Below are 17,589 nucleotides of genomic sequence, written 5' to 3'. Positions count from 1 at the left end.
TCCAACGCCGCCGTGCATTGATTGTACGGCCAACAGACATTCTCCACAACGATAACAGATTGGATCTGGAGAGGGGTTCTTGAAACACCCCCACTATGACTAGCTGCGACCCGACGCAATGGACTCTCCTCCTTCCTGTCTTGCCCTTCGCTTCTGGGCAACGCCTTTCTTGGCGCTGGTGGAACCCAGGGCACCCACGGGACGGCATCGAACTAGACATTAATTGAGAGGCGATCAGGCGGTACCCAAAGCCTTTGTGCATATTCCAAGACCGCAGGGTGTCACATTGTCCATGGGGAGCCAAGTCTGCTGTGCACATGTGGCGACCCAGGGATTCCCAGGTTTCATGAGCCAAGAGCACCCTTATCAACCTTTGGAAAGCGCCATTGGTCTGGATCTTCCCTCTTCCGTGCTTCGATCAAACGACCACGTCGGACGAGCGGCCTCAATAAGTTTCTGGCGTTGATAAACATAGCCACTCTGGTGGCAACCGCGGTTCTGGACTGATTTGCATCTGGAACGCCATGAAAAGGCATTCGCAAACAGTTCGGATGGACCCGTGGAGAAGTGGATACTATTTAGAGTACGCCAACGTCCATCTCCAATGCCATCCATCGAAGCAAAGAAATGGGCCACTACAGGTTGACAAGATCTCCCCAGCCCTTGCTCCTGGAAAGAATCAAAAAGCACATTGCCGTGCATTGCTATGTGCATTGACAACCAGGCAACCCGACTCGGAACTTAGCTGCCACTAGAGGGAACTTCAAGCTCTCCACGAACGTCGTTGCTTTCACTCAAGACTCATCAAAGAAGAAGAAGAAGAAGAAGAAGAAGAAAACCCGAAAGCCCAAAGGAATGGATCATAATCCGCGTGACCAGCCAGATAGGGCACCTCCCCCGCTGAAGTACCCAACACTAGAAGAAATGGAAGCTTTCAAGGAAGAAGTGGAAAACTTTGAGGCGAAAGTGGAAGCTTTCAAGGAAGAAGTGGAATCTTTGAACGAGATCACGACGGGGGTGCCGCAATCCAACCCTGGTCACATGAACACCACAATGCGTCTGTACCGGCAGCCCGATCCGGAATCGAAGCCTAAGAACCTATTCTTCTACGGGTCCCTCATGGATCCCGATGTCCTCCGCGTCATCTCACTAAGCTCGGCTGATCCGGAGCTGCACAAGGCTTCGATCCACGGTTTCAAACTGAAGATGTGGGGTGCTACCCGACTCTAGTACCTGGGGACGCCGGGGACACAGTCCAGGGCGTGTATTGGCAAGCCGAGAATGACCGGCAGTTGGGTTTGCTCCAGCGGTACGAGACACACCGATACAAACCAGCAGCGTGTTCGATCCATGTTGAAAAGGATGGGAGCACCGTCGACGATGGGCTAACATTCGCGTGGGCCGGAGACCCAGGGAGCAGCGAGCTCAAGGACGGAGAGTTCGTGCTGGAAAACTACCAGCTGTACTCCAAGCCAGACATCTTCAAGCGGAAAGCCTAGGTGCACAGCTTTATAGGGCTGCGATCTATTGTCCGGGGTGTTCTCGAGTATTTCGATCTTTTGGGGGGTCTTGATAGTACAGCGGCATGTGTGGGATGCCGTCTCAATCCTCCTCGTGTTAGCAACAGCTGTTCCGTCTTTACCCTTGTGCGCACATGCAATGAACCCTTATTGGCCATTCGTCGACAGACATGACTCTGTGATCAAGATCGATTAGAGCAAAAAATTGATTTGTTGCAACCCGCTGTGAAAGTAGATTATCATCTCGGAATAGTCTAGCGCTTTGATTTCCTAGGCCTTGGTCCGCGTAATTTTGTGATCCACGAGGTGGACCTCGTAGTGAGTCTAAGTGGGAACTTAATCTCTATCGTCCCCAGAAACAGTGCGGTATTGTCAGATCTAATTTCCGAGGCACATCTCCAAAGAAGCCTTGGACGCTGGCGCTTCTGTGGATGCTTTTCAAAGTGTCCTCCATTTAGACCACCTGCCTGTCAAGTAGCCAGTCACATATCACCGTCTACACTTGCAGCCCCCATCGTAACCCCTAATAGCTCATCGGTAGACTCGGAGCTGATCAGCAACGAGCATGCGTGAAGCCCGTCCTAGTGTAGGTCATTGATCCTAGCAATGAGATGGGTGGTATTGCGCGGGTCCTGCAGTCAAGGTGCCACTGCGTATGCAACGTTCAAGTGCCGAATGGCGAGGTCTGGCCGGGTCGCTGTGATCCTTGATCCTAGTATTTCAACGGGCGGTACAGGGATGCTAGATTTAACGCAGATCTCTCCTCCGCAAATGACCTGTCAGGACCCAGCGCAGCCAAATAGCCCCCAGGAAGGCACGGGAAGTTACTGCAGGCCTCCTGCGCCCAATCACAGGCGGTAGGCACCGCCTGTCAGTTTATTCTTAGTGGAGCTTGTCTGTGGCCCGCGTCCTTTGGCAACGGGCGGCGCCTGTCGAGGCCCTTGTGGAGACCCAGGGATTCAAGAGCTTCTGCCCCTTCAAGAAGCTGATTGGCGGCCCCCTCGTGGGATTATTGGACGGATCTTTCCATACAGCATCGCTCAGGAGGCCTATTCCTGCGCTCAGCCCGCACGATAGGGGAGGGAATGGCCCAACGCTGAAATTGGCCGTGGTCTCTGAGAGGAGACCCGACTAGAGCGAATTTCACCTGTGTGATGAGGTGTGGTTAGCATACAAATACAATGGCACTCCGTCCTTCAGGTCTGCGCGCCTCCGTCATGCACTCCGAGACTCCGTGTCAGAGTTAGACACGCTCGCCGGAGCCGGTCCGCTGCCAACGCCGCCATAATGAAGTTCGCCACCGGCCTGCTTCCCGCTCTCGCTCTGAGCGCGCAAGCACTCACAGTCCCTTTCGATCTCCAGTCCCGCTTCGACGTCAACAGCATCCTCGCTCTCGTTTCCAAGTTGTTCCCCTTCGATGTCACCCTCGAAGCTGCTCAGAAACTGAGCGTGGCGGCGGAGGAAGCGCTTGCTCTGGCTCAAGGTTTCAAGACGACGCGGCAAGACCTCGATGAGGGGAAGTGCGGTGATGTGCTTGTGATCTTTGCTAGAGGGACTGACGAACCGGGGAATGTCGGTGCGCTAGTTGGGCCGCCCTTCTTCAAGGCCCTGGAGGAGGCGTTGGGCAGCTCGCACACGCTGGCGGTGCAGGGAGTCGAGTATGAAGCGACCGTTGCTGACTACCTGGAAGGCGGCGACCCGGAGGGGAGTCAAGAGATGTAAGTTGCCATCCGGGTACAGTCGAGAAGCATATCTCGGGCCAGATGAGCTAATGTGAATAGGGCCTCGCTTGTGACAAAGGCGTTGAGCTCATGTCCCAACTCCAAGATCGTGGTGAGCGGGTACTCCCAAGGTGGGCAGCTCGTACACAACGCAGCCAAGCTATTGCCAGCAGATACAATGAAAGCGGTCAGCTCAGTTGTGATCTTTGGGGATCCAGGTTTGTCCAACTGCCGTTCTGAAATGTGCCGAGCCCACCCACAGTTCCGCTGACTTCCAAACAGACAGCAGTCAAGGCGTGGAGAACGCAGACCCGGACAAGGTTCTTGTAGTCTGCCACAATGGGGATGACATCTGCCAATTTGGCGACTTGATACTCCTCCAGCATCTGACCTACGCGCAAGACGCAGGCACAGCGGCGGACTTCGTGGTATCGAAAGCTGGGTTTTGAGACGCAAAGGCAGGGGAAGGACCGCAAGCATGCGATGTTCTTTTGCACGCACATGCGAAGCCTGGGTGTTGCAAACAGACGTCACATGCTCTTAAGACGTTTAATCAGTGCAGGCTAATAATTTGTACATCGCCTTCTTCCAGCGCAGGTTCGTGCCTCAACTCGAGAGCTCGACTGTTCGCCTTTGTAGTCGCATCCAAGCCCTCCCTCGCACTTCAAGTTCTACCTAGATACTGTCCTCCCTTCTCACACAGCATAGGCGTGATTCAGTATTGTGATCATCAAGTGACTGCTGTTGTAATCTTGATACATGTAAACAGCTTAGAAGTGATCCGAACGAAGACCTTGCCCTAACCACCTTGTTTTCAGAAGTTCGTGTCAGCCATTGCCCATTGATGATCAGTCTCAATACAGTAACAAATTGCAGCTGTAGCAGTGGTCAACAATTTTTCTTCGCCTCATAGGCACGTCTAGTGTAATATTCCCAAGGCCATGATGGTACAATTTCATGTTACACAACAATCATAGACGTGCGATCCCGAAGAATGTGTGAATCAGGCATTGCAAAAACATCTCAACTGACGGCCGTTTCAGAGAGAGTACCACGGTGCGTTTATTTTTAGATCGATCAATCAGCTTGAAATCCTTTTCTCTGGTGACAGGGTGAAGCAATTGCGTGAACCTCCACGGCTATTAGCACGCCTATCACAGAAACTGCATTGACGATCGATCATCTGGCTGAACCTTTGAACATGAGAATTTTGATGTCCATTGAAGCAAGTACAAAAAGAACAGGAATCTGAGGACTCTCAGATCACTTTTGGGTTTACGGTCTCAGTGATGAGCGGCGTGGCTGATCTTGAGCAACCGGAGCTTTTCCTCCTGTGGGTCTCGGCCGAGTGCTGTTTGATTTCGTCATTGGCACTTCACCTTTTGACGACCCTTCGTCATCACCGTTCATCCGCCATTTTGGGCGACGTACAATGCACCTGCACAAGGTAGCTTTTCATATTTCTTTTGAATGGCATTGGTCCCTGCATTTGTATTTCGAGTTACAGTAGCACGTATGTAGAAAATCGAGTTCTCCTTCTGTGTTTGTTCTGGTGCATGCTCAACGTCATGATTCCCTCAACTACCTCATCGACTGCACGCCTGCCCCTCCGCAGGGCTAGACCGTTTATTACTGTACTGTCTCAGGCACCATCGCGCTTCTTGACCTCTGCTACGCCATTCCCAAGAACACAATCTCACACTCCATCAAACAACCTGCACAGCAACAACTTCCGTCTTCATCGCACCATTCCCTTGATACCCACGACACAAACATCCGGAATGGCAACCCAAAGCGTCGCAGCTGCCAGCCATGGCGACTTCAACCGCAACAGCCTGTTCAACCTGAAGGGTCGCGTCGCCCTCGTCACTGGAGGTGGCAGCGGTATCGGTCTAATGATCACGCAGGCCCTGGCAGTCAACGGCGCAAAGGTCAGTGACTGACGCAAGACGCCTCAAACGGCAACTCGGTCGGAGACTGACATTGCACAGGTCTACATCACAGGTCGTAGTGGAGAGAAGCTCAACAAGGTCAAGGAGACGTACGGCAAGGGCATCGAGGGCGACATCATACCACTGAGTGGTTTCGACGTCACGAGCAAGGACCACATCACCAAGCTGGTGAAGGAGGTTGAGTCCCGCGAGAAGTGCCTGTGTATCCTGGTCAACAACGCCGGCATCAGCAGCAATACCGTCACCACGGAGACCGATGACACGACGCAGCTGAAGAAGAACCTGTTTGACGCCGAAGGCGTCGACTTCCAGGACTGGACCGGTGTCTATAGCACGAATGTCGCTGCCGTCTACTTCACATCTGGTAAGCGACCTCCCATCACTCCTCCAGTTCACAATCACTGACCCCGAACCATAGCTGCCTTCCTTCCCCTTTTGGAAAAGTCCTCAGACCTCCACGAGGGCTGGTCAGGCACCATCCTGAATATCACTTCCATCTCGGGCATGATCCAAAAAGCGCAGCATCACTTCTCCTACAATGCCTCCAAGGGCGCCGCCATCCACCTCACGCGCATGCTCGCCTCCGAGGTAACTTCCAACGGCCACAAGGTCCGCATCAACAGCCTCGCCCCGGGCGTGTTCCCCTCCGAGATGACGGCCGGCGAGTCCGACGAGTACCAGAAGAGCCACATCCCCAAGGAGAAGTACGACGGCAAGTTCCCCGCCAACCGGCCTGGTCGCGACGTCGACATGGCGCAGGCGGTGCTGTTCGCCGTGACGAACCAGTACCTGAACGGCCAGAACTTTGCTGTCGATGGTGGTTACACGATTGCCGCGGGACTGTGAGAGGAGAGTCGGATGGGATTTTGGAGGCAAGGTATGACCTGGTCACTGGGCACAAAAGCGGACCATTACTGAGCTCGTGGATGAACATCACCACAACCTTCATAGTCTAGAATCGTTGAGGCAACTAGGTGGTTGCCTACTTAGTTAATTTCAAATTCTCATTTTGCGGTGGAATACCACACTACTCGAGTCAACTTATCCGAGCCCCAGCGAATGGCCTTTCCTTTCCTATACCCTTCTAACAAGGCTCAACCTGACGGCTTGAGACTCTGCCTCCGTTCTTCCATGTACTCTGGGAACACGCTGGCAAAATAAGAACCAATTCGGCCTCCCCGTTCATCCCAATCAGCTCAACCACCCCCGAGAAAACATCACGACTTGAAGACCCAAAAGCCAACTCCACAAAGGCCATCTGCGTCAACCAGCATCCAGTTTTCGAACTCGTAATCAGTGCCATCGAAGTCTCCGGGCGATTCGAGCGCTCTGGGAGAGGTGTGCTCAGTAAGGACTACAGCTCACTTTCAGGCCGGGCCGGGTCGACGTTTTCGTCTGGCGTGTCCCTCGGCCGTGCGCGGATGGGCCACCTCCTCCGTAGCTCATCCTCCGCATCGCGGCCGAGCTTTCTGAGCTGAACTCGAAGGCCGGCCCGCGGGTGCCGCCGCCGGCGGGCCCGCGCTTGTGACAGAGCTGCAGGTCGACGATCGCCTCCTCGGGCAGGTCTGTGACCCCACACAGGGTAGGCAGGTCAAATTGGAAGCCCAGGAACCTGTCGACGTCGCTCTTGGTGACGTTGTGGACCGCACGACAATCCTTGTCGTTGACGCCCGCGGGGGGCGAGGCTGCGGCGCATGCCGAGCTGGCGAGAAGGCAGGCCAGAGCCGACAGGAGATTCATGTTGGTGTTGTCTTGTGGGGTGGATTTCCTTGCGCTTTTGTAGAGAGAATTGAGAATGGTGTTTTGTGCTTTAGATGAATTGTGTTAGAAGTTGCAGTGTGAGTAAATTTTTGCTGTTAGGTATAGAACGAGACTTGGTGCTTTATACGCCAAAGTTGCCCTTGCCCAGTGTGTCCTCGGCGTACGCCAAAATGGAGCTATCGACTGAGGTTCAATCGCCGAAGGATTTTGGGTCATGCTAGCGACGGTAAGGTGGCTCGCTACTAGGGGCTTTTTTCCATCCCACACGAGTGTCGGATCCAGCGTCGGGTCGCAGTCCGTCTCCCTTCAAGCATGAGAACTTGCCTGGACGTGCGATCCGGCGCAGTGCTACTAGTAGCAACCTCTCGAGGGGCCTGCGCCCATGTTACTTAGCTGAATAGAATGTGAACTGGGTTTCCAGGCTCTTCAAATGATCTACACAAGCGACGTCCCACGTGATGTGGTAGGCAATCCTATGTCAAGTCATACACGGCCAATGTGTTGAATGCGACTGTTCTATACACTTGTATCCAAAGTCACGATCCCAGGCAATAATCACATCGGGTGGTTGTTAAGTTTGATAAAGGGGGTGGGCACGTCAATATTGTACGTCTGTAGAGAAGAGAGAAAAATGCGGAAGGACCGTCAACTCTCCCATGCTCAATTGTATCAATTCAACAGGTGCGGTATGGTATGTCATTAACACAAGTGAAACAGAGGAATTCAGAAGGCCAGGAAAAAGAATCCGGAATAAGTGCGCAATGCAAATTTATCGCTCTTCGAACATGTTATAGTCAACGCGCCAACACACTAGCACCTCCTCCGTCCCATGCCAAATCCACCACCGCCCGCCATGGGCCGCCCGTGGCCATACCCCCGTGGTGGCCCGCAGTGTCCCCCACGTCCTCCATAGTAGTGCCTCTTCTCGACAAATACTGGGCGTGGGCCGTAGTAGGCCGGGCGGCGGCGGGAGGATCGTCCAAGTCCGAAACACATTCTGGCTTGTGCGAGTGGTTGAGATGTCTTGATGAGTTTGCTCTCGTATTGTACTTTGTGTGAAGACCTGGCTAGTCGGTTGTTAGCGGATGGTACTAGACGGTAAATTAATTACTGGGCGGACCAACCTCTTTTATAGCACTCGTTCGGTGTGACTTGTTGATCACAGTGATAGATGATGTCGAATTTCGAATTTCGTGATATTGAAGTGACAGTGTGTTATGATATCGTTTTGTGTCTCAAGTTTCTTGAACGAGAGGCTGGATGTCAGAGAGCAATGGTTTTCTTCCACTTTCTCTAAAGTATGAGGAAATCACGACTCTTTATATACACCTCGAACGCAGACAGAACTCCCATAGCCTTACCCAAGCCTCAGCCGCGCACCAGAGTTCGGAGGCTACCCCTACGTCACGCGGGCCCGGCATCCGTCATGGCGGCGAATGGCCCAGGGCGCCGAGCCTTGCCCCGTGCCAGTGAGGCTTGGCCGGCTAGTTGAGGCCGTCCGCCCAGGAGCCCGCCTGCTCGGCACCTACCGTCCGGTACGAATTAGAGTTTGAGACCCTTATTACGCTGCCAACCGCCTACACAATGCCTGTGGTTATGTCTGGGACCTGGCCAGGTGAAATCGGTTTGGCCGGTCGGGGCCCCAGGACCCTCGAAGGGATCATGCTTGGCACAGGAGGACTAACCTGGGGTAGCGTGATGGCGAGGAGACATTACTCGGCTTTCGACAGCATGGGATGACCTCCGGAGACAGCACGGAATCCCCTTCAAAAAGTCGGCACTGCCACGAGAATCTCGCAACTCTGTGCCACCCACGTAAAGACGGGTAATCGTGCCGGCTGGGTGACGACGACGCACCACATAGCACACCACAAAAAGCAATCCACCCCTCCAGCAAAATCTTGATTCAAGCCAAAGCGTTCCTGCCAAAAACTCGTCAGCCCAGCAAACCCAACAAGCCCAGACCGTCCGCGCGCCCGCAACCAAGACGCGATCTAGAACGGCCCCAGAATGACACACGCGAGTATTTGCTGCCAGGATCCTGTCCAAGTCTTTCGCCCTCTTCCTCCTCGTCATAGTTCAACATCCCCAGGAAACGCGTCGACGACCCAGCCCCAACCCATTGGCTGGCTTCGCGTGGCGGGCTTATGACCAGGCGCAGCACGCGAGTTGGACCATCCCCAAGTGGGGCCGGGGAAAAGTCGCCATTCAGGGACGGCAGCTCCGCCCCCGATGAGAGTGGGCTGCTTGCCGCGCGGCGCGGGTGCCGCCACCGGTGGGCGGTGCGGCAGTGCTCCCGCGCGAGCTTCCGGGATCATCCAAAATGGCATGAAACTGAAGGCCGGAAGCCGACTAAGATTTGTTTGATTCACGCAAAAAGTTTTGCCTCGATGGACACGGAAAGGTAGGTTTTCGTGTGCGCACACAGCCGTACATACGCGGTGACGAAACTGGCTCCCTCACGCCACCGGGATTTGGGGGGCTGGGGGGGCCCGCACAAAGAGAGCCAACATCCGGAACTCTCCCGCTCTCCCCATGACGAAGATGCGCAACATGCATGGTTTCAATCACAGTGAGCTGCATGTCTGCAAGATCATCCAAAAGCATACCAGCTGAATCCGGGGACGAGACTGATACACGCGTAGAAGGTACCCCTGGTCAAATGCAAAAGGACTCAAAGTCCCAGGATAGAAGAAAATAAATTCCCACACCGGAAAGGAAAAGAAACAGGCCGGCGAGGGAGGGTTCGTTCCGCGCGGCCCATAATCTCCGCCTTCCCCGGGGCCCCAGCGCACCCTCCACCCTCGCACTACTAAAGACATGCCGGGTGGTTGGTGGTAGTGGTTTTGCTCCAGGGGGAGAAGCAAGACGAAACCCAGATGAGGCTAGGTGTGCGTCGGGGAGGAAACCAACCGGGGGGGCCGGCGGCGGGGGCTAGAACGGGAAATAGATGGGTGGTAGTAATAATAGCACCTGAAAAATTTAAACTACAGGTGAAAGGACTAGCGAGATTACATCCCGCTGCGGGTTCCTGGGGACACGCGGGGAAGGGGGGCCGATCATCTATCTGCCTTCCAGAATCCGCAAGGGACCTGTTTTGACAGGTCATAGGGCTGATTCTGACGACCGGACGCCTGGATTCCTGGTATCACAAGCATCACTGGGGCAGAACCACCCGCGTACGCATGCAAATTTCAAGTTTGTTCATCCAAGTCACGGCCACGCACATTCCACCACAAAGTAACAAGCGTTGGGTTTTCGAACTCTCCATTTCTCGGTTTCCGCTTCTAGAAGTAGCTATGAACTGAGGCGCTGTATAGCTAGGTCCTTGCACACTATCGCTTGCCAGCAGGATTCCGCCAGATCCATTGTCAATCTTGCGCTCTCCTTCGTAGCGGAAGGCCAAGTCCGAAAAACCCTTGTGTGTGTACCAATCCCATCACGCATATTGCCAGCTCAGCTCAGCTCAGCTCGCTGCAGAGATGGGATTATCGTGCTCTCTTCATGAGAAGCATGATACCGCCGCGATCGTCATCACCAAACGACATCCGTCTATGAGCAAAGTCGACTGGTTGCTGGACAAAGGGAAAAAGAAGTGTTCAAAAAAAATTGAAGGCCTAGGATCGACGTTCGTCTGATCCTCCGTGGCTTGAAGTGAAGTTGTAATCAAACTCAAGGGGGTATATGGGGGGTATAACATGACGATGACAGTATTCTTGATGGTGGGTGTCCATACAGTTCCATCAATTTCTCTGTGTAAACACTCTCTGTAAGGACTCCCTGCCGTGAACCACAGCTGAAAAGAAAAAGGAAAACCATAGAGACAGCTGAAGTGGGTTACCAAAGCAGTCGGAGAACGCCGCCGTCATATGCAAAGTCCAATCTGATGAAGCGAGCGGGCACGTCCTGAGCGGTCCGCGCAGGCGTTGGGACCCAGGATCAACCGTAAACCAAAAAGCAGAACACCTTGCGTAAACCATGACCGTAACCAACAGGGGAATTGCCCGTGACCGTGAAAATATGCAAAGTGGAGATCCGAGAAAACGTGGAGAGGGGTAGTGAGTTGAAACTCGATCAAGATGTTGTGATCTTGCTGCGTTGTTTGTGATGTGTTGTGACGTCGGCGTGTTATGGTCTCGTACTCCGGGTATCTTGTGTAGTTGTCTCGTGTGCCGTGTTGTGTATATCGCGTGTATGGGGGCCTCAACAGAGCAGGACCGCATTGCATGCTGACAAAGTTGTGTCGCCAAAAAAAACCCAGACAAAACTGCAAGCGCCGGACTCACGGTCCTCTACCAAATGATATTGCAGATGAGCGAACCAACAAAGGAAATTGTCGCCAAGGTCTATGCCTCGGGCCAAGGAAAGTGGGAGAGATCCCACCAGAGCAGGATGAGAGGAGCCAGGCCAGCAACCGTAGGCGCGAAGGCAAGGAAGTCACACGCCCGGTTGTACATTGCAACTCGTGGTAGTGAAGTCGTTTAGCGGGGAGTAGGAACAGGCAGGTCCTGCATCCACCTCTTGTCAAGCCAGCCAGCTCTCTCGTATGCTGTGTGCAATTTGGAGGCCTTGTTGACGTCAATCTTGCAGGCCTGCTGGGCATGGGTCTTGCGAAACTCCTTGCCCTTGTGGTAGTAGTCCAGACGGGCCTCGAAGATGCGGCGCTTGCTGGTGAGGTAGGTTGCACAATCCAACCTTAGGCCGGCCGCCAGCTGAAGCTCATCTGGATGAAGGAGATGCTTGTGCGGGTCCTTGCTCAGGTCCAAGGGAGCGCCCTTCCAATCGACTCTCATGAGGTTTGACTTGTCGGGCAGAGAACTGAGGGGCGGGCAGAAGTCTGGGATGGAATTGAAATCCTTGTCCTCGCGGTTGGGAGGAACCAGACGGCTGCGGGGCTCAGGCGTGGAACTAATACGTCGGGCTGCTTTGACTGTCTGGGCGCGAACTGGTCTGGGTCCTGCCGATGGCTTGGTGACCTTGGAGGTGTTTCTCTGGGGAGACGTATGCTTGGGGGCGGTCGTCTTCGCAATGATAGTATTTGAAGGACGCGCCATCAGAGGCTTGACGGTGATTGGGTGTGCCTGTTTCGCATATCCAGAACCACGGCGGGCACGAGCTCTAGCATCTTCACGCAATTGCTCGCGGTTTCTTCTCAGCCAGGCACGAGGGTTTCGCTGGTATAGCGGAAACACGTTCTCCGTGAAACACAGAAAGTCCTCGTAGTCCTGCGGTTTCGGAGGCGCAACATGGTGAGGGAGGGACGCGGCTCTCCTTGCGGCGATGTGCTCAAACACGGCGTTGTGCACTTCAGCGGGACTGAGTTTTCGTTCGTCGAAGAGGGGCGAAGAAGGACTTGCGGGTGCCTCAGGGTAGAGTATGGGGTCTCTGACACCCGAAGCGCTCGATGTGGCGTTGACGTGGTTGTCCGCCTTGGTCCATGGCGAAATCGGGGGCGAGGGAGGTTGCTGTGGGTTGGCTTGCTTCGGTTTTGTCGGCGGCTGCATGTTGAAAGGCTGGAAGTGCTCTGACACCTGCCGAAAGCTGTCGAGAGGCGCCTGCTCTGGAGGAGATATCATGCTGCTGATTGCCAGTGGGTTCTTGGGTTGCATTTTGGAAGATGCCAGAGGAACAGATGGACCCTGGCCTGCAATGGGTTCGTCGGGATTCCTCGATGCACCTTGGTGGTTTGGCGTAGAAACCTCGTCAAACTGGTGACGACTTGCCATTTCGCACGAAGAGGTGGCTCGCCAGCTAAGGATTGGCGACGTGATCGAACCAAGAACGAGGTTGCAAGGTGTTACAGGCAGCAGTCCAAATTGGATCCGACACCAGAGTTTTCACACGTGAAAAGGGAAACCGGATTTCACGCAGGCTGTGGTATCGCGATACGAGCCGAGTGACTGGGCTGAGAGGGTTCAAGAAGTGGTCGTCGGTGGTGGGTGTGGTGTTAGACAGCCAAGCGGTTGCGCTGATCGTGGGTCTTGGCGAAGGTGGGATGTATTTCAGGGTAAGGTTGTGGGTTCCGTTCCGTGGCCGCGAAAACAGTTGAGCTCGTTCTCGCGATTATCGACAGCAGAACCAGTGCAATAACTCACTGGTACGGGGCGAATTGAATGGTGCAGGTTTGAGTGCTGCGAATTGGCAAAGGAAGGAAAGACAATCCAAGGCAGGCGAAGCTGAGACCGGGGGGTGTGCCAGCGTTTTGTAGTGTGCTGTGTGGTGGCAGACGCCGCCAGGTCCGGTTGTGGCGAATTGGCTTGGGTGTCTCGCAGAAAGTGGGCGTTTTTAGTGCAGGAAGGACTGAATTGGTCAGCTGGACAAACTAATGGGTAATCGAAGAAGAATCAATCGCAAAGTAAAAGTGTTCGAAGAGAGGAAAGTAGAAGAATGTTGATGGAAATGGAGAGTTGGCCGGGCGGAGCAGCAGACGGCCTGAATGAGATGGATTTGGGGGGGGGCGTCAAATCAAGCCAACACTTGTGAGTTGACCTAAATTCAGCATTGCGATGGCCGCGGCCTAGTACAGGTACATCGGATTCTGCCATATGCCTGCAGGAAAGGCTCACTTCAGAACCACCGGCAGCGGCTTCTGTTGTTCTTGGTTGGTCGTCATGGAGGGTGTCGCAAAGAGTCACACTCTGGCCGCTAGAGGGACGCCCCGTCGTGTCATCGTGCTATCCCTGTCATCCCACGCTTGTCGCCGGTACATGCGGTGTACTTGTCGCAAGGATGTGTCAGTCGACCAGAGGCAGGGTCATCTGCTCCCACTGGTCAGTCCCCAACACGGTCCATGGCCGCTGGGCCAGGCAACAATAGCTGGAGCAACAGCCCCCCCCATGTGGAATTGAGCTGAGGCATGTGAACCTCGAGAACAAGTTTCTGGTGTCCACAATGGTACCCAACCATGCGTGCCACCGTAACAAGCACGAAGGTGACCAACAGTCTGTCATGGAGACGTGGACAGCGTGTGGCGTAAGGCACAAGGGACTCATGAGATTTATGCCTCTGTCTTTTGGCTTTTTCGCAGGCATCCTCCCAATTGCTGGGACCAGTCGGCCAGAACATTCAATCAATTGCCTGAGCCCATCCGCCTGTTGACTCGTTTCCGCCACTGGCAGCGGAGCCTGTACCCAATTGTACGGCAGCGGCTGGTGCAGGTACCTGAAAAGTGAAGAAACTTTGCGCGTGAAACAACCCAAGCTCGCGGTAGCTTTCCGGTTCCTGCTTGTGGTGCACGTACCTGGGTAGGGACGTAGGGAGCCAAAGGCTGCGGAATAGTGCCCCTCTCCCTTGCGATGGCGGGAACTGACTGCGCTTGCAGAGGATAGCGCAGTGAAGCTAACATTCCATTCAATTTCACCACTGGCGCAACACAACAAAAATCGTTTTGGGTCACGCCAGGCTGGCGAGTTTTGGGGCGTAATTTTTTTTTTTCACTTCTACCCCAGAGTGCCTTGTAAGTTGATGGGGTTTCCGGTGGATCAGCGGTGACAAAGAAAAGTAGGGGTGTCACCCCAATCGACGAGGCTCAGGCAGTAAAGGAAAGGGTGCCCAATGTAGGTACTTCCAGCCCTCCACATGCACGATGCGCAAAACTTGACCGATTGCGAACCAAGCCCTGATGGCCACGATTCCATGACACGTTTGGTCGCATTGGTGCGGATTGGTCATGACGGAGCGTGAGAAGAAACAGACGGAATTCTAGGCAGATGTCTGAAGCGGATGACGCGGACTATCCAGGTGAGGACGCAGTCCAGCAGGCAGCGTACTTTGCCAGGCACAATGGGAAACACGAGAATGAGGGGGACGACGGGGTGGCTCTACTTGGAGCTGGTCCAAGGCAGTGCGCCAGGTTGAAGCGCATTCATGGCAACATCCGAAGGGGCCAAGGTGTGTGGTGCATCGTGATTGTACCACGACCAGTTGTGATGGCTCTTGGGCCGGACTGCTACTTCTGAGTAGGCCATACCGGGTAGCATATCAGAGAGGCTCACGTCCTCGGAGCATCACGCACCAGTTCGATCCTGGGATGGGTCGGACATCAGCTCGAGGCTGGCATGATGGCCGGTGCTTGCAGAGAGGTACAATCTGATCGGTGGTCCGACTTGGGAGACTGGGAGCCTGATGGTGCTGTCGGGGCATGGGCAGGGCAAGGTAAAGCGGGAATAACCCATCTTTCACCCCACTGCCTCTTCGATGGCCAAGGGCCCAGGCTCCATGAGCTTCAGGAGGCGGGCGAAGACGAGATCTCTGCCACGCAGGGGTTTAGCTCAAGACATGACCTCACTCGCACAGCGACCTCAGTGACAGCTCTGGCATCCAAGCAACGAACTCACCTGGTTGACCAACAAGAGCGTGGTTTATGCGAGACTCCCGAAAGCCAATTGGTGCCAGGTGGCCTGCAATTTCCAAGGCATGAACGGGGCCCAAGGATGAGCTCGGGGCTCGAGGGCGTAAATGCGATGATGCGGGAGCAATTGAGTGTGTCCCACGGTGGAGACGGTACAACAATATAGCAGGTCTAGGCCGCCCGGGCCCTGTAGAGCAGCCCACGCTCAGTGATGCGGTGCCCCTGGCAGGCTTCGAAACAGGTTCCCCCAATGGCTGTGGCCCGTGAGCTGGTGCTGTGTGTGTCCGTGTCGCAGGTCCTCAGGCCCCTTCAGCCATGCAGCCAGGTCCGCCCGGGTCTGCTAGGGAAGGTTTGCATTGCCACCTTTGGAGGTTGCTTGACTTTCGCGCAAACAAGAAACATCGAGCCGTCGGGACGAGGGAATTGGCCGATGGCTAGGGCTGACGTGGAGCATTAGGTGGCTGCTTCGATGGGGACTGTCGCCTGCTGCTGTTGCCATAATAGCGGTGGTGGTGGGTGGTGGTGGGAACTCAGCTATAGCAGACTACGATGGGTGTGAGTCATACCGGCCGGAGAGTCGAAGATCAGGCTTGGGGGGCCAGTTGTTGAGAAATCAATTGACGAGGCACAGACAAGGGGTAGACGAGGTTCGTTGCGGGAGAGAAGGACCCAATGCACATAGATAGCATGGCACCTGCATGGCCGCGACGACCAGAGAGAATGAGCAAGCAGGGGGCGGGAACGGGAGCAGGAACATGCTTGGGGAAACGGAGCAACAGGGGCCTGTCGTTTCGCAGGAGCCCCGCCTGATTGAAACGGCAGCAACACTCGGTTGAGCCCAGGGCCGGTTTGGTCGAGTTGACGTTATCGATACCCGGTCTAATCGATAATGATTGATAATGCACCTTCATAATCCTCGCACGCCCACGCGGGAGGAAGGGAAAGGAAGAGACAGGCCACACGGACAGAGAGGGAAAGTCACGGCCTTGTGAACGGCAGTGACAAAAAGTCACGACCATGTACCGTCTGACATGTCACAGTCGGCGGGTACGTGATGCCAGCGGGTCCAGAACAGGAGACGGCACTTGGGAGGGGGTGTCCCTATCAAGCCATGGCCAGCCTGCATCACAAATCCAATCCAGCCTGATGGATTCTCTCCCATTCCATCTGTCTCTACCTGTGCCTCTGCCCTGCTTCCCCCCTCCGCCCAATGCCCACTGCCCATTGCCCAATCCATTAATGCCCACTCTTGCCCATTCTCGCTGCTGTTCTTCCCCATCATCATCAGCTCCTAAGTGCTGCCGTCAGCAATGCCATCATTCCCAGATTATCGCCGACTAAGTCCTTAGTCCGGCTCCATTGGGCTCGCGCCAATGCCGTCGGCCCAATATCGCACGGAGAGAAGGGCTCATGGCAGCAATTCAGTTGCCTGGCCCTCTCCAAGACACGGACTTTAATCTGTCCATCGCCCACGGCGCCCGAGATGCAACGAGTAGTCTACGCCGCGCAAGGGCGTTCGGGTGTTTTTGTCAGCCATCTTTGTAACAGGCCAGGCTGCTGACCCAATGCCATCGCGTCAATTGCGACGCATGAATAATAACAATCAGGGCAGACCACTTTGGGTTCAAGGACCGCCTGAACTCTGTCCGGCCTGGCTGCCAGTACAACAGACTGCGCACCAGCCCACCAAGCTACCAACCTAGATTGGTCCAGGCACATTCGCGCCACCGCCGTTGCCAGAGAGCCGGAGCAATGGCCGTGGCGACCTGGGACTCCCGGGGGCGACAAAAACGGTGCAATCTACTGACCGACCAGTGGTTTGTATTACTATAGCAGCTAGATGGACTCGTTGTTGAGTCAACTCAATGTGCCATTGATGAATCATTGCGCCCAATTACATCCCCAGGATCCAGGGCCCCAGTTCGCGATTGAAGGTAGCCTCCGAGTGTTACGCGTAAATACCTTCTGCCTAGGACGCCTCATCAGCCACACACATGTACCACGATCCAAGCAGCCTGCTCAGAGCGGATTCGCGGGTGAGCAGTCTGCCAGTCAATCAGTCAGTCGTCCAGGCTTTCGCTTCGCTCTAATGGCACGATGCTATGTGCAGTTTAGGCTGGCGAGGTGTAACGCGACACCCTACCCCCCTTCGCCTCACTCGTCGTCACCCTTCCGCTATTGCACGCACAAGCTTCACAAGTAACGCAGCCTGTTCCGAAGACGCCGAGGTTAGTCCACGCAAGACGAAGTCTCATCCTGCCTACTCGGTTGTGGCTCAAGTGTGC

The 17,589-nt window shown here is 54.8% G+C and overlaps 5 protein-coding genes across 5 annotated transcripts; 3 read left to right on the top strand and 2 right to left on the bottom strand.

The window, feature by feature from the left end:
- Positions 1-627: 627 nt before the first annotated feature.
- Positions 628-1,499, top strand: INS49_003396 (uncharacterized protein; the record flags this gene model as incomplete). The annotated part of the gene is made up of 3 exons (XM_043164190.1): positions 628-708; positions 769-1,213; positions 1,414-1,499. The coding sequence occupies 3 exons, from the start codon at positions 628-630 to the stop codon at positions 1,497-1,499; spliced, it is 612 nt and encodes a 203-aa protein (XP_043018955.1).
- Positions 1,500-2,807: 1,308 nt separating this feature from the next.
- On the top strand, positions 2,808-3,690 carry INS49_003395 (uncharacterized protein; the record flags this gene model as incomplete). The annotated part of the gene is made up of 3 exons (XM_043164189.1): positions 2,808-3,238; positions 3,302-3,459; positions 3,524-3,690. The coding sequence occupies 3 exons, from the start codon at positions 2,808-2,810 to the stop codon at positions 3,688-3,690; spliced, it is 756 nt and encodes a 251-aa protein (XP_043018954.1).
- A 1,332-nt stretch (positions 3,691-5,022) lies between these two features.
- Positions 5,023-6,039, top strand: INS49_003394 (uncharacterized protein; the record flags this gene model as incomplete). Its single annotated transcript, XM_043164188.1, has 3 exons — positions 5,023-5,172; positions 5,233-5,557; positions 5,612-6,039. The coding sequence occupies 3 exons, from the start codon at positions 5,023-5,025 to the stop codon at positions 6,037-6,039; spliced, it is 903 nt and encodes a 300-aa protein (XP_043018953.1).
- Positions 6,040-6,410: 371 nt separating this feature from the next.
- Positions 6,411-6,933, bottom strand: INS49_003393 (uncharacterized protein; the record flags this gene model as incomplete). Its single annotated transcript, XM_043164187.1, has 2 exons — positions 6,411-6,522; positions 6,581-6,933. 2 exons carry the CDS (start codon positions 6,931-6,933, stop codon positions 6,411-6,413), a joined length of 465 nt encoding a protein of 154 aa, XP_043018952.1.
- A 4,502-nt stretch (positions 6,934-11,435) lies between these two features.
- On the bottom strand, positions 11,436-12,458 carry INS49_003392 (uncharacterized protein; the record flags this gene model as incomplete). Its single annotated transcript, XM_043164186.1, has 1 exon — positions 11,436-12,458. The coding sequence occupies one exon, from the start codon at positions 12,456-12,458 to the stop codon at positions 11,436-11,438; it is 1,023 nt and encodes a 340-aa protein (XP_043018951.1).
- Between the last annotated feature and the right edge of the window lie 5,131 nt (positions 12,459-17,589).

This window comes from Diaporthe citri (assembly GCF_014595645.1).
Source record: "Diaporthe citri strain NFHF-8-4 chromosome Unknown scaffold_10, whole genome shotgun sequence".
Taxonomy (NCBI): Eukaryota; Fungi; Ascomycota; class Sordariomycetes; order Diaporthales; family Diaporthaceae; genus Diaporthe; species Diaporthe citri.
This window is presented reverse-complemented; position numbering and strand designations above follow the sequence as displayed.